Genomic DNA, 14,726 nt, shown 5'->3' with positions numbered 1-14,726 from the left:
ATGATGAGCCTAGTGCTGCATTCATTGAGAAAAGAGGATGAATGATTGGGAGAGTAGTAGACTACAGTCCCCACCACTGGGATTGGGTAGCAGATTTTGGTCAGAGAGGTTTCTGAGTGAGTGGTGGAGCCATCAAGAGACGCAGGAGGTGATTGTGGGGAACAGCGTGGTGTGACTCCCCCTCAAAGACGATTGTGTGTAGGGGTAGGGGTGGGGGTGGGGTGAGAGGATGTACCTAGCAGGGATCCTGTGGGAAGCGGGGGAGGGGGAGGACTTGTTGAGGATGTGGAAGCTGCCCATCTTAGCCTGCAGAGGATGGAAAGAAGGTCATTGACCCCAGGGGCCAAGCAGTTACTCAATTCCTGTTTGCAGGAGCAGGACCTTTGGGCTGGAACTGAGGGACAAACATGATGAACTAGGAGGTGTGCAGGTGTCTCAAGATGAGTAAGGAGATACGAAGAGCTCACCCAGAAGTCCCTGATTATTCCAAGTGCCTGGTCTATGGTGTAAGTCAGCAAATAGCCATTAGGTGCAAAAGTACTGGAGTGGTTTGCCATTTCCCTTCTGCTGCTCATTTTACAGATAAGTAAACCAAGGCAGACAGGGTGAAGTGACTTGCCCAGGGTCATATAGCTAGTAAGCATCTGAGGCCAGATTTGAAATCAGGAAAGGGAGTCGGCCTGACTCTAGGCCCCAAGCTCTATCCCCTGTACCACCCAGCCACCTGTTAGCTTTTAGGCCTCTGCTTTGTCTCTCTTTTCTTACTGCCAAATATTTCTTTGTGTTTCCTACTGTTTTCACCCTCAATATATCCAACTTAACATCAGAAACCTTAGATTTCAGACTGGAAGGGAATGGCAGACCCAGGATTTGAACCCAGGTCCTCAGTCCCCAGAGCCAGTTTTCCGTCCACCATTCAGCCACACTGACCCCTGCTCTCCAGCTTGGCCTCCCTTCTTAATACCCTAGGCCTCTTCCTGTCCCTGCAGAGGGCCTCCCCAGATGGCCTTTCATGTGCTCTTTCCCCCCATCTCTTCCCCGCTCCTTCCCTCCCACCTCACCTGTACCATCTGTCTACTCTGTCTCTGTGAGCTACACGTAACATATGTTTGTGATCTTAGATGTTTGTCTCCATGTCCTGTCCCACCATACCTGCCTGCTGCCCTCACCTTTTTGTCTGCTCTTGGCCTGGTACATGGGCAATGCCCGCTTCATTAGTGCCTGTTCACGGACCACATTGTTGTTGTTGTTGAGTTGTAGCCACCTTCCTTTCTGACCCTGTCCCAGCCTCCCAAGGCCATTTTGGCTGCAGCAGCAGCGGCAGCGATGGTCTTGTACCAGGCACTGAAGATAGGCCCAGTGTTCAGCATATCTTAGGTGCTCCTCACCCTCTTTGGAACCCTTTGTACGATAGAGTCATAAATAAGTTTGATGCTGGGGGAATGACATAGGGGCAGAGGGAGGAGCCAGGTGCAGGGGCCCGAGAATCTGAGCAGTCAGAGGGGGAAGGAGAAATGAGAGTATCAGAGAGGGCTTCTGGGAGGAGCTGCCTGGGCAGGAAGCAGTGGTGCAGCTCCACAGTGAGCATGGAGCCGGCCTTCTGCAGTGCCAGAAGTGAGAGGCAGCCGAGGGAGTGAGAATCTGGTTGGACTGCACTGAGCCGGGGCGGGAAGCAGCCTAGTATGGAGCGACCGACCACATGGCTGGGCGTACAGGGCTGCACAGCGCCTCCTCCCTTCTGACCTACTGTGTGCTGCAGAGCTCCAGGCAGAGAGAGAGGGAGGGAGGGAGGGGAGACAGAGAGACACACACAGAGACAGAGACACAGAGAGAGGGAGGGAGGAAAAGCCTTCTCTGGGAAGGAACCTGGGAGCCAGCTTGGCTTGTAGGTCACATAGGGAGGAGGCTCTTTTGTGTTTTGTTCTTGGAGAGATTTAAATACCTCCTGTTAAAACTTAGTAACATTTTTAACACTGGTAGCTTGAGGTTTTGCAAAGCAATTGATTGCCAGTGTCAATGTCATCATCAGGAGCTATGTAGCTGCCTCAGGCTTCCCAGGTCTGTTATGACCAAGAAAAATAAGATTTTAGGTTTTTTTGTCTGCAGGATGTCTGAGAGGAGGGTTATGGATAAGTAAACTCATTTGCTCATAGAATGCGCACAGAAACAACATTTTCTGTGTCAAAATATTTTTCTAATTAAAATTTTGAAAGTTCTTAAAGCTGACATCTGGAAGGAATATATTGTCCCCTCAGTGACTTTCCTTTGGATTGGAAAAGTTAGAAAAACAATTGCAAAGGAACAAAAACAGTTTTTTAGGGAAAAAAAGGTATGAAGTCATAGTTAAAACCTCTTACTGCTAGACAAAGGGTGTTATATTTTAAAATGAAGTTGTTCTCCTGTGGTTATTTATAACCTCTCTTGCTTTCTCAGGGAGATTGGCTGGGGGTCAAATAGGAGGGGGATTCAATAACTTTTTTTTTTAACTTTTTTTTTTTTTTTTTGCAGGGCAAGGAGGGTTAAGTGACTTGCCCAGGGTCACACAGCTAGTAAGTGTCAAGTGTCTGAGGCTGGCTTTGAACTCAGGTCCTCCTGAATCCAGGGCCGATGCTCTATCCACTGCGCCACCTAGCTGTCCCCCCAATTCAATTACTTTTGAAGTGACTTGATTACCCTTTTCATTTCTAAAGTAACTTCTGGCTGTAGCTTTTATTCTCAGTAATCCTCATCATCAGCTTGTGAAGTCTGTCCTGAGTCTGGTTCAGCAGAGTTTGCTGATCTGCGTGCACTTCTTTCAGAAGTTCTGCATTCATTTTCCAAGGAAGGCAAGATTTAAAGTTGAATTCTTTTAAAGAGGACAGTGTCCTACATCTCCATTTCCCCCATATCAAAGTGCTTGATATGGTGGCTAGAGCACCGGCCCTGGAGTCAGGAGGACCTGAGTTCAAATCCGGCCTCAGACACTTAACACTTACTGGCTGTGTGACCCTGGGCAAGTCACTTAACCCCCATTGCCTCACCAAAAACAAAACAAAACAAAACAAAAAGAAGTGCTTGATATGTATCATTCTGGCCTTTGAGGCTGCTAGGGGATGGATAGGACAGAGCACAAGGAAGACCTGGGTTCAAGTGCTGGCTGCGTGACCTTGGTCAAGTCATGTAACCCTTCTTGGCCTCAATTTTCCCAACCGTCAAATACCAGCTATATCCTAGATAATCAGTGTAAGGGGCTTATCCCGGTGGCACATAGTAGGTGCTACATAAACTAGTCACTAAGTGCTTGTCATCCTTGTCGTCATTGTCATTCCCCAGCCTGGACTCGGTGCTGCGGGAGCTTGGGGGCCATTGGACAAAGGCTGGGCTCGGGTCCAGTGAGCCTGCACAGTCCAGCCTCTTGGCTCAAGGCAGAGAGACCCCCGGGCTGTGGAGTCAGAGCAGCCCGTCTCAGATCTGGTCACTTCCTATCCCTGTGACCCAACCTCTCTGGGCTTATGCTTGTTTCCTCTTCTACAAGTGATGTGGCTGCATTAGCTGACATTCAGCCTCCCTTCCTGTTCTAAGCGTCAGGTGATAGCCTTCTCACCCATGGCCTCTTTCCAGTGACTCAGCTGGCATCGATAAAACACCTACTACATGCTAGGCACTTGAGGTATGAGGAAAGCCAAGAAACACAATGTCCCTGGTCTCCTGGCATTCCCGGCCTAATGCGGGAAACGTGGAGATGGCCAGGACTTACTGGAAATCACCAGGGGAGAGCGCAAGGCTTAGGGAGGTGCCCAAATTGGCAGGTTGATCTGGGCCTCCGAGGGTGACGAGAGTTAGGAAGGACTTTAAAAGGAAACAGCCTTTATCCTGCAGGCATTGAAGCTGATGGAATGAGAGGGTCTAGGACATGGTCTGTCGGACAACCTTGTGGACCAGCCAATGAGCTGGGCCAGGCTAGGGGCAGAGGCGGCAGAGATGCAAATGGAGATGGGATTGGGGGGAGGGTGAGACAGGGGGAGGGGCCCCCAGCTGGTGAGGGGGTGGCCTCAATAGCACTAGCATCTGGGGAGAAAGAATAGGGCCCATCATGGACCCTTGGAGTTCGGGATGTCGAAGAGGAAGTTAGAGATGAGGAGAAGAGTAGGGCTGAGGCTCGTTAGCACGGAGAGGATAATTCAGTCCAGGGGAGCCGATGCAAACGCCACGTGAACTGGTCGGGGGAAGAGGAAAGAGCCCTGAGGTCTGCCCACAATCAGTGGCCTTGGCCTGGATGAGAATCCCGCAGAGGACACGCGGAGTGGTCAGGTCACGTAGGGAGGAGGGGAATCGGGAGAACACAGCCGGAGGTTTGAGGAGGGATGGGAAGGTTTTCAAAAGCTGCTGTGGGAAAGGTCTTAAAAGATTGACTTGTCTCAGTGAAGGCCCAGGTGACGTCGTGTCTGAGATAATTTCTGGGGCCTTTATTTGCGGCAGGCACATAGTAGGTGCTATATAAAATGTCTGTTCAGAAGCAGAAGGTACCTTGGATGCATTGACTTGCCCCAGGCCCCTCCCAGGTGGGAGGTATTGGGAATCAGACTGGAACAGAGGTGCCTCAGTGCCAAGTTTAGATCTCTTGTTGGGTGGGGGCTGTGCTTACCCCCCCAATAGGCTTCTCAAGGGATCCAGTGACCAAACACAGGGACCAGCCTTGGACAACTTGGGGGCCTTCTTTCTAAATGCTGGGGCCTTGCAGGGTGCCATGCTTCAGAGCAGCATGTACCAGCAGCCCATGTCCTATTGTGTCCCTTCAGAAGAGATCCTGTGGAGCACACCTGTTTCTCTTCAGTTTCGATACCTGTATTTGGCTCTGAGGTTTACGTGCCATCATGCGATTAAGTCATTCATGTTTTGCATTTTGTTTCATTTCAGGCCAGCCTTTCCATATGGGGATGGGGAAGCCTTGGCGTTGTGCTTTTCCTTGTAACGTTTGGACCCTTTGCTATCTTTTACTTTGCATTTTACGTCCTCTGCTTTGTGGGCGGGTAAGTATATGCACCTGTCTGCATTTTATCATTCATATTAAGAATGTAGTTCATCCTTCAGAACAGAAACTGAGAAATGATCATTTGTAACATTTTGCTTAAAAAAACAAAAAAGATGTACTTTCCCAAAGCGTAGAATGGACAATGAAGACGTCAGGAGTTAGAGCAGAGAACGAGAGAAGGTTCGAGCTACAAGGGATGTCTGAGCCTCTGGGGGTGACAGAAATAGGAGTCCTCTTCTGCTTCAGTCTGGGAACTGACTCTGCCAGTTTTTGAAGACTTAAGAATTTGCATTAATAATCACTATGTTATCTTGGACTCAAATTGTATGTTTTGGCTTTGAAATAATAATATTTATTTATATCACATTTTAAGGTTTACAAAGGACTTTACAGATACCTTGCTTCATTCTCAGAACAATGCTGGAAGAAAACTAAGGTAGAATGGTTAGATGACTTACCCAGGGTCATACAACTAATAAGTGACTCAGGATTTGAAGTGTGGTCTTTCTGATTTCAGATCTTGCGTGCTCTATTCATTGAGCCACCTGGATGCTCAATTACTCAGTCTGGTAACATTTTTTTTATTTATTTAGAATTTTATTTTTCCAAATTATATGTAAAAACAAATTTTGACATCATTTTTTAAAAACTTTGTGTTTCAGCTTCTCTTCTTCCCTCCCTCCCTACCCCCCTGCCCCTAAGAACTTAAGCAATTCAATATAAGTTATACATGAGTAGTCATGCAAAACATCTCCACATTAGCTAGGTTGTGAAAGAAAACAGACGAAAACAAAACTTTAGATTAAGGAACTAGCAAAAAAATTATGCTTCAATCTGTTTTCAGATATCATCAGTTATTTCTTTGTAGATGGATTGCAATTTTCATAAGACCTTCAGAGTTATCTTGGATCTTTGCCTTACTGAAAATAACCAAGTTGGGGACAGCTAGATAGCACAGTGGATAAAGCACTGGCTCTGAATTTAGGAGATCCTGAGTTCAAATCCGGCCTCAGACACGTGACACTAGCTGTGGGACCCTGGGCAAATCACTTAACGCTCATTGACCTACTCAAAAAAAAAAAAAAGAAAGAAAGAAAATAACCAAGTCATTTACAGCAGATCATCTTACAATATTGCTGTTACTTTGTGTACAGGACATTTCACTCTGCATCAGCTCCTGCAGGTCCCTCCCTCCAGGTCTTTCCGATAGCATCCTGCTCATAGTTTTGTTTTGAACAGTAAACTACAGTTATAAGTCCTTTAAAGAGAGATTAACTAACAATAAACCCATGAGGTTGATTATTGAAACAACAGTAATAGAAAACATTTATTTAGTACCTTAAACTTGACAAAGAATTTTCTTCACAATAGCCCAGAAAAGTACCGTATGTTTCGCCATCACCATCAACCAAACGTCAGTACTCACCCATCAGTCCTCATCCTCCTCGGCCTTGTCAATTAGTCTTCATCCTCTTCATTCACTTCTCCTCGTCATCAGTCAGTCCTTATCTTCCTCCAGCCATCATTAATCAATCACCATCTTACACTATTCTTGCCTTTGCTTCAAATGTTTTTCACAAGGACTATTGTTAACTGTTTCCCTCCATCCTGTTCCCTTCCCATGATCTTCACTATCTTTTCTCCCTTCTTTCACCCCTCCCTCCTTAGCCCTTCTCCTCCGACTTTCCGCCTGGGTGAGATAGATTACTCCATTGAGTGTGTATGTCATTGTAAGGCTCATTCACTGCCCTTCTCCTCCCCCCTCTTTCCCCCCACTCCATAAGCCCTTTCCTGCTCCTTTCATGTGAGCTTTCACCCCATTCCACGTCTCCCCCGCTCAGCTTTACCCTAAAGATGTCATCATGGGGAAGTTAGGTGACAGCGGACAAAGCACCTGCCCTCAACTCAGGAGGACCCAAACCCAAATCCGTCCTCAGACACAAGACATTCTCCTAGCCCCACGACCCCAGGCATGCCACCCAACCCTGACCGCCCCACAAAAAAAATAAAAAGGATGAACAAAAAATAAATGCTTTATAGATATCATTCCTTCATAATCAATTCCCACCTGTGCCCTCTGTCTAAATTTATTCCTATCATCTGCCCCAGTACTCAGAAAGCTCTTATGATTTAGACATATCATTTTCCCATGTAGTAATGTAAACAGTTTAAACTTTTAACATCCCTCATGGGGCAGCTAGGGGGTGCAGTGGATAGAGCACTGGCCCTGGAGTTAGGAGGGCCTGAGTTCAAATCCAGCTTCAGACAATTGACACTTACTAGGCTGTGTGACCCTGGGCAAGTCACTTAACCCCAATTGCCTCACCCCCCCCCCCAAAAAAAAAAAACCCAAAACAAAACAAAAAAACAACACCATTCCTCATGATTTCTTTTTCTTTTTTATGCTTCTCTCAGGTCTTGCATTTGAAAATCAGATTTTCTATTCAGGTCATGTCTTTTTTTATTTATCCTATTTTTTATTAAAGTCCCATTTTTTTTCCCCTGAAAGATTATACTGAATTTTGCTGGGTAGGTGATTTTCGGTTGTAATCCCAATTCCTTTGACCTCTAGAATATCATATTCCATACCCTCTGATCCTTTAATGTAGAAGCTGCTTGATCCTGTGTTATCCTGACTGTGGCTCCACAGTATTTGAACTGTTTCTTTTTGGTTGCTTGCAATATTTTCTCCTTGTCCTGGGAGCTCTGGAATTTGGCTATAATATTCCTGGAAATTTTAATTTTGGGATCTCTTTCAGGAGGTGATCAGTGGATTCTTTCAATTTCTATTTTACCTTCTGCTTCTAGAGTATCAGGGCAATTTTCCTTTATAATCTCTTGGAAGATGAGTCTAAGCTGCTCTTACTTTGATCATGGTTTTCAGGTAGTACAATAATTTTCAAATTATCTTTCCTGGATCTATTTTCCAGGTCAGCTGTTTTTCCAAGAAGACATTTCACATTGCCCTCTATTTTTTATTCATTTGGATTTGCTTTATTTTGTCTTGGTTTCTCATAAAGTCACTAGATTCCATTTGTTCAGTCCTAATTCTTAGGCAATTATTTTTTTCAGAGTGCTTCTCCATTTGGCTTTTCAAGCTGTTGACTTTTTTCTCATTACTTTTCTGTATCACTCTCATTTTTTCTTCTACCACTCTTACTTTATCTTCAAAGTCCTTTTTGAGCAACTCTATGGCCTAAAGACCAATTTATATTTTTCTTGGAAGCTTTGGATGTAGGAGCCCTGACATGGCTATCCTCTTCTGAGGGTGCACCTCTATCTTCCTTGTCACTAAAGAAACTTTCTGTGGTCCTTACCTTTCTCTGTCTATTCATCTTGCATCTTTTACTTGACTTTTAACCCCTTAAAGTGGGGTCCTGCTTCCAGGCCAGAGTGTCCTAAGCTTCAGGGGGTCCCAGGTGGTATGCTTTAAGGAGGGGCAGGTTCTTCATTCACCTGGCCTATGCTCTGGTCTGTAAATAACCCCAGGCCAACTTGCTAATTAATCAGGCAACAACATTTTGTTTGCTGTGGTTGTTAGCTGCTATGGGCCTACGCCCCTCCCCGACCTGGGCCACTACCACTCAGGATTTCTTCCTGGTTCCCTGCTGGGATAGAACAACCAAATCCCACCTCAGCTCCTGCAGAAACCCTGGTAGTCTCCCCCCACCCCCACGCGCCCCCACACTGACCAACTGCTCAGCCCTCTCACCAGACAGTGAGCTTAGTTCCAGAAGATGCTGGCCCTGCAGCTGATTCGAAGGCTCCGGTAAATTTCTCTGGCACAGACTCTACTCCTCTGGCTTGGACTCTACTCCTACCCCAGCGCAGCAGTCCCCTCATGCCAAACTTCTAAGCCATCTTTGGCTGGAAAATGATCTCAGCCCATCTTTTTGTGGGTTCTGCTGCTCCAGGAGTTGTTTTGTGGCTGTTTCAAGTCTTTTGGAGTGATTGTGTCAGGAGCCCTGAGTGCTTACTGCCTTTCTTCTGCCATCTTGGCTCCACCCTCCCCTCAGTCTGATAACATTAATGTGAGTTACATTGGACAGATTATCTGGGTTATTTTGTCTCAGTCTGGTCCCATAACCTTTGGGCACTCAGTTTCCCAAGGGAATGAGCTATTGGCCTCTTGCATGCTCCTGCCCACTTCTAAGAGTGAGTCTTTATCTTTGGCTTTCCTTTTCACTCTTCATTGGGGTGGGTGGATCTGATTTCCATTCATGTCTATCCCAGTGCACTCCATTGTTTGGTGAGAGGCTCTTCATGAAACACTGTGGCCTGGAAGTCCCCCAAACAGTATCTGCTGGCCATGGAGAGATGATGAGCCTAGAGCTAAGCTTGTTCTGGGGAGGACTGTCTCAGAGTCGGACCTCCTGCGCACGAAGCCTTTCTACCAGGACCTGGACCCTGTGGGCTAAGCCTTCCGAAGCCCTTGGGAAGATGGGCAACTAATATTCTTTTTACCTGTTCCTATATTGCCTACTCCAGACTTTTAGTGAAAATCTGTTTTTTCAGTGTGGCTGTTTCCTTTTCCTTGCTTTTGCAGCTATCAGGCATGCATATGGGGGATTCCTTCTCAGCTGCAGAGGAGATGTGGCTTCCAGGTACCTTTCAGTACCAAGAGTCCAGAATTTATTATTCTGTGATGACGGCTTTTGGCATTTCCATTCAGAACACTATTGACATTATAGTTTAGCTTACAAATGGGCTGGTTTGGAAGGTCAGAGAACCTTGAAGTCTTGGCAAGTCACTCAGCCTCTTGGTAGGAGCCTTTTTCTTCAAATGGGGATGATGTCTGGCATAGTTGCTTCCCTGGATTTTCCTAAGTCTCTGAGGACCCTGTGAGTGCCAGTCAGTGCATGGCAAATCTTCGAGGGTCTCTTTAGCTGTCTTTGGTTGTTACTGGGAAAGGGCTCATTGCATTGCCTCCCAAGCCCACCCTGAGAGAGGGAAGAAAACTTCGTTTTATGCCCTGGATTGCTGCATCCTTGCCGGCGTCCGGGTTGGTGCCCTCTGTCCAGCATAGCATTCATGTGTAACACCCTGTGGTTGTGAGATAGGAGACCCAGAGACCTCTTCGTCCCACTGACACCCTCTGGAGTGGCCTGGCCTGGATGATGAAGGACCCTCTCTAGCAGTCGCTAGCCATTACCCACCCATGGTGTATGGTGACATCAGATGGGGCTGGGGCTTGTAAGTGCACAATTTTCTGTGCCCTCGGATACCCTTGTGCACTGTAATACTTGGGCAGCAGCAGTTTTACTCTTTTGGGTGCACTCTCAATCTCACCGTCATTGACTGGTTTTATCAAACAAGAAACACAACTGTAAAACTTGAGAGAGTGGATGGGTTTTTCTTTTGGAAACAAGAGTATTCGAATGCCTCCTGTTTGCTGTTCATAAGCATGCCAGCGTCACTGGCTTGCCTAGCCACCCTGCCCCAAATGTATACAAAATGAAGTGCTTCTCTCCTTGTGTAAAGAAGACTCTTGGAAAGAAATCCTGTTTTCTTTTGATGGGGAAGCTTGGTGCCATGTGGAGGTGCCGACTGGCATTTACTGACTCTTGTGTTCTCTGGCAGCACGGCTGCCCTTTACTTTCACTCTTCTCAGAACAACTTAAATGTCAATGCACACAACTTAATTAGGTTCTTTTTAAGATCACAATGTTCCCAAGATTTCCCCAGCTAGAGGTGTGTTTAATCATTTTTAGAAGGATGATGCTTGCTTAATTCAAGTTCTATTAATGTGTGAATCAGCATATTAATACACTCCCCTAACCAGGTCAGACTAAACCGCACAACCAAATTGATCATCCAAGTCAGTGAGGTCAGGGATAAATAATATGGAGAGACGAAATCCACAGATAATCTTCCAGTCTAATTTTAGGTGTTGACTCAGTGGCCTCACCCACCAAACCCTGTACCAAAACACTGCAAATGCTGCTTAGAAAAGTGACCTAAAGGGGCAGCTAGGTGGCGCAGTGGATAGAGCACTGGCCCTGGATTCAGGAGAACCTGAGTTAAAATCCGGCCTCAGACACTTTACAGACTTACTAGCTGTGTGACCCTGGGCAAGTTACTTAACCCCAATTGCCTAACCAAAAAAAAAAAAAAGAAAAGTGACCTAAGATGAGTTTGAGACCACTGAAGCTTTTAACACACAGAACCTGCTGCTTCATTATGGCCCCTTCCCCTTCCCCTTCCCTGCCAAGGATTATCCGTGAATCACGGAGGCTGGCTATGTTCAAATGGCTTTTCACCCTCCTTCCTTTACTGTTACCTCTTTCCTTAGCTTGAGGTCTCTGGAAGACTTAGAATTCCTTTCTCTCACTCTGAACATCTCTGTATTTGTAGATCCTCCTAATTACAAGGGAGATCCTGGATTGAAAATAACTTTAATCTGTATAGGCTGTGAGTGGAAAGAAGTGAGAATGGTTTAAATTATCCTAGATTTTGGGGGGACTAGTCCCATCTCATTTCTTAATACTATTAAGACAATGTTAATTAACAGAGGCAGCTGGTTAGAACATTGTTGGCAGCTAGGTGGTACATTGGGTAGAATGCTGGGCCTGGAGTCAGGAGGACCTGAGTTAAAAATCTAGGCTCAGACACTTACTAGCTGTGTGACCCTGGACAAGTCACTCAACCCTGTTTTCCTTAGTTTCTTCATTTATAAAATGAACTGGAAAAGGAAATAGCAAGCTATTCCAGTATTTCTGCCATGAAAACCCCAAATGAGATCACAAGAAGTCAGACACAACTGCAAAAGGACTGAACAACAGTAAGAATAACCAATGCAATGTTTAGTGGTGCTGTGAACTGACCCAACCATTCTGGAGAGCAGTTTGCAACTAGTTAGGCCCAAAGGGCTATGAAAGTGTACTTAGCCTTTGATCCAGCAATCCCACTACTCAGTCTGTATCCCCCCCCCCCAAGAAAAAAATAAAAAAGGGAAAAGGATCTATTCATACAAAAACATTTACAGCATCTCCTTTTGTGGGTGGGTTAGAACTGGAAATTGAAGGGATGGCTGAACAACTGGCATGTGATGTGGTGGTATAATATTATAAGAAATGATGAGCAAAATGATTTCAGGAAAAACCTGGAAAGACTTATAAGAATTGATGCCCAGTGAAATGAACAGAACCAGGAGAACATTGTACCCAGTAATAGCAGTGTTGTCCGACGATCGGCTGTGATAGACTTAGCTTTTCTCAGCAATACAGTGATCCAAGATAATCCCAAAGGTCATGATGAAAAGTGCTGTCCATCTGCAGAAAAAGAACTGATGGAGACTGAATGCAGGTCTTAGCATACTATTTTTTACTTTATTTTTTTCACTTTATTTTTTTTTTGGTGTGTGTTTTCATTCACAACATAACTAATATGTAAATATGTTTTGCATGATTGCACAGGTATAACCTCTATCAAATTGCTTACCAGCTCAAGGAGGGGAGAGTGAGAATTTGGAACTTAAAATTTCAAAAAATGAATGTTATAAATTGTTTTTACATGTGATTAAAAATGTTTAAAATGTTTTTGTAGGTCTCTGTTTATTGGTATCACTATTGCTAACTTCTTCTCCCTCTACTAGCCCCCTCTCCTCTCCATTTCAAAACACAAATGAATAGTTATGCAAACCAAATCCACCCTCTGCCTGTGCCAGAGAGGCCTAGGATGGGCTAGATATAGATAGACTGTGGGTCATCCTTGAGCCTGAAGCCCCACCCCCCCACCCCCAACCCCAGTTTGGTTGCAGGGAGGCCCCACATTGCTGGAGTCAGCACCGTTCCAAGTAATGGGCAGCTGTCTCTCTTTGTAAGTGAATGACGACAGCCATAGACGGTAGTTTTTTTTAAACCATGTTTCTGACCAGCCACCTGTCTTTAAATTCATTGGGATTCAGCAGTCACTTAATAAGTGGATGCCTTGTAAAATGATTGAAGGGGAAAGTTATGAATGTTGGAGGGGATGTGGAAAAACTGGGACACATTCATTGTTGGTGGAATTGTGAACTGATCCAACCATTTGGGAGAGCGACTGGAATTGTGCCTAACAGTTATGAAACTGCCTGTACCCTTTGATCCCCCAGTGCTACTGCCAGGTCTGTTGCCAAAGATGATTAGGAAAAATGGAAAAGAAAAGAACCTGTGTGTTCAAACTATGTGTAAGCAGCTCTCTTTGTAGTGGCAAAGAACTGGGCTGCCCATTGATTGGAGAATGACTGAACAAATTGTGGTATATGATTGTAGTGGAATACTCTTGTGCTATAAGAACTGATGCGCTCGGTGATCTTAGAAAAACATGGAAAGACTTGTGGGAAATAATGAAGAGTCAAATGAGCAGAACCAAGAGAAAAGTATATAGACAGTAATAGCAATATCGTTTTGAGAATGACTTTGAATGGATAAATCATTTTGACTATTAGAAATGTCCAAATTACCTATAAAGGGCATAGGAAGAAAGATGCTGTGCACATCTAGAGAAAGAATTGATAAATAGAAGTATGTATAGAACAATTTTACATATATTTGTATAGGTATCTAAATGTGTGTATAGATATATAGATATATACACATATACACACACATACACACCTATCTGTGTCTAATGGTAGCCATCTCTAGGCTGGGATTGGGGTGGGGGGGGTTGGGTGGAAGGAAAAAAGAAATTTACATGGTAACTTTATTACATTTTTAAAGAAATAGCAGGAATAGGTTTGTAGTTTTATGCTCACTCATCTTTTTGATTGTACTATGTTAGGGAAATGCTCATTTTATTCCACAAATCAAAGACAAAGGTGAGTGTCTCCCTTGTGCCTGGTACTGTGCTGGGGAACCAGAAAGAGCAGTTCCTCAAGAAGCTGTGTCTTTTACAGCCAGAGAAGACGGAAAGCACAGATACAGGGGATCTCTGAGGACACATGTGGTCAGGGGAGCCTTCCTGGAGGCAGCTGCCTGTGTGTGTGGAAGCAGGGCTGATGGGGGGCAGTGAAGAGCGGATGTTAAGTAGAGAGGATAGAGGTAGGGTCATGAGTCAGGGAGTGACTGGAAATCAGTCTGGAGAGAAAAGTGGGAGCAGGAAGGGAGGGGCGAAAGGCTTGGGATGCCACACCTGTGGGCAGGTATTTTATCCTGGGCCAGAGGGAACCTTGCTGCTTTAATGAGATAGCGTGTTCCTCTGAACTGTCAGGAACCTGCTCCTCTTTTTGTTCTCTCTCTCTTTCCTTTGTTCGGTGAGATGTTGGCTGATGCCATGAAGATGCTACCTAGCCCCTGGTGGTCGGATTTCCTACAGCAAATGCTTATTTCTCATTAATACAAAGGATCCAGTTGGAATGAGAACAGACTTTTTTTTTTCTGATGAAACTTTTTGCTTTTTGATTCGATTTGCCCACTTAAACAAATTGCAAATCTCAAACGAGACGCCTCCTTCACTTTGTTTTAAATAGCACTTAGACTTCTTAGCACCAAATGTCTGTATTATTTGGAGAAATTCTGAAGTGGGAAAAAGAATTTGTAAATACTGTTGGGGTTGGATTTTCTGTGATGGTTAGTTTTAATGCAAGTAAACGTTTCTTGGTTAGCAGAATTAATTTTAATTTCTTTCGCATATCTAAAGTCATACTCGTGAGGGTGGGCCAATAGGAAGCCAGTCCGGTTCTGGATACTTAGATGTGGCTAACCTTCGTTTGGGTGATGCGTGCTCTCTTATG

General features: G+C 45.0%; 1 protein-coding gene across 2 annotated transcripts in view; it reads left to right on the top strand.

Annotated features, from left to right (window-relative positions):
• SNX13 (sorting nexin 13) overlaps positions 1-14,726 on the top strand; it is a 125,570-nt gene that overhangs the window by 30,235 nt on the left and 80,609 nt on the right. For both annotated transcript variants that reach the window (XM_043966043.1, XM_043966041.1), the window contains exon 2: positions 4,897-5,009. In XM_043966043.1, coding sequence (XP_043821978.1) covers positions 4,897-5,009 — 113 coding nt within the window. The remainder of the gene's footprint in view (positions 1-4,896; positions 5,010-14,726) is intronic.

This window comes from Dromiciops gliroides, chromosome 5 (genome assembly GCF_019393635.1).
Source record: "Dromiciops gliroides isolate mDroGli1 chromosome 5, mDroGli1.pri, whole genome shotgun sequence".
In the NCBI taxonomy this organism is placed as follows: Eukaryota; Metazoa; Chordata; class Mammalia; order Microbiotheria; family Microbiotheriidae; genus Dromiciops; species Dromiciops gliroides.
The sequence above is the reverse complement of the archived record's forward strand: the minus strand, read 5'-3'. Positions and strand labels throughout refer to the sequence as shown.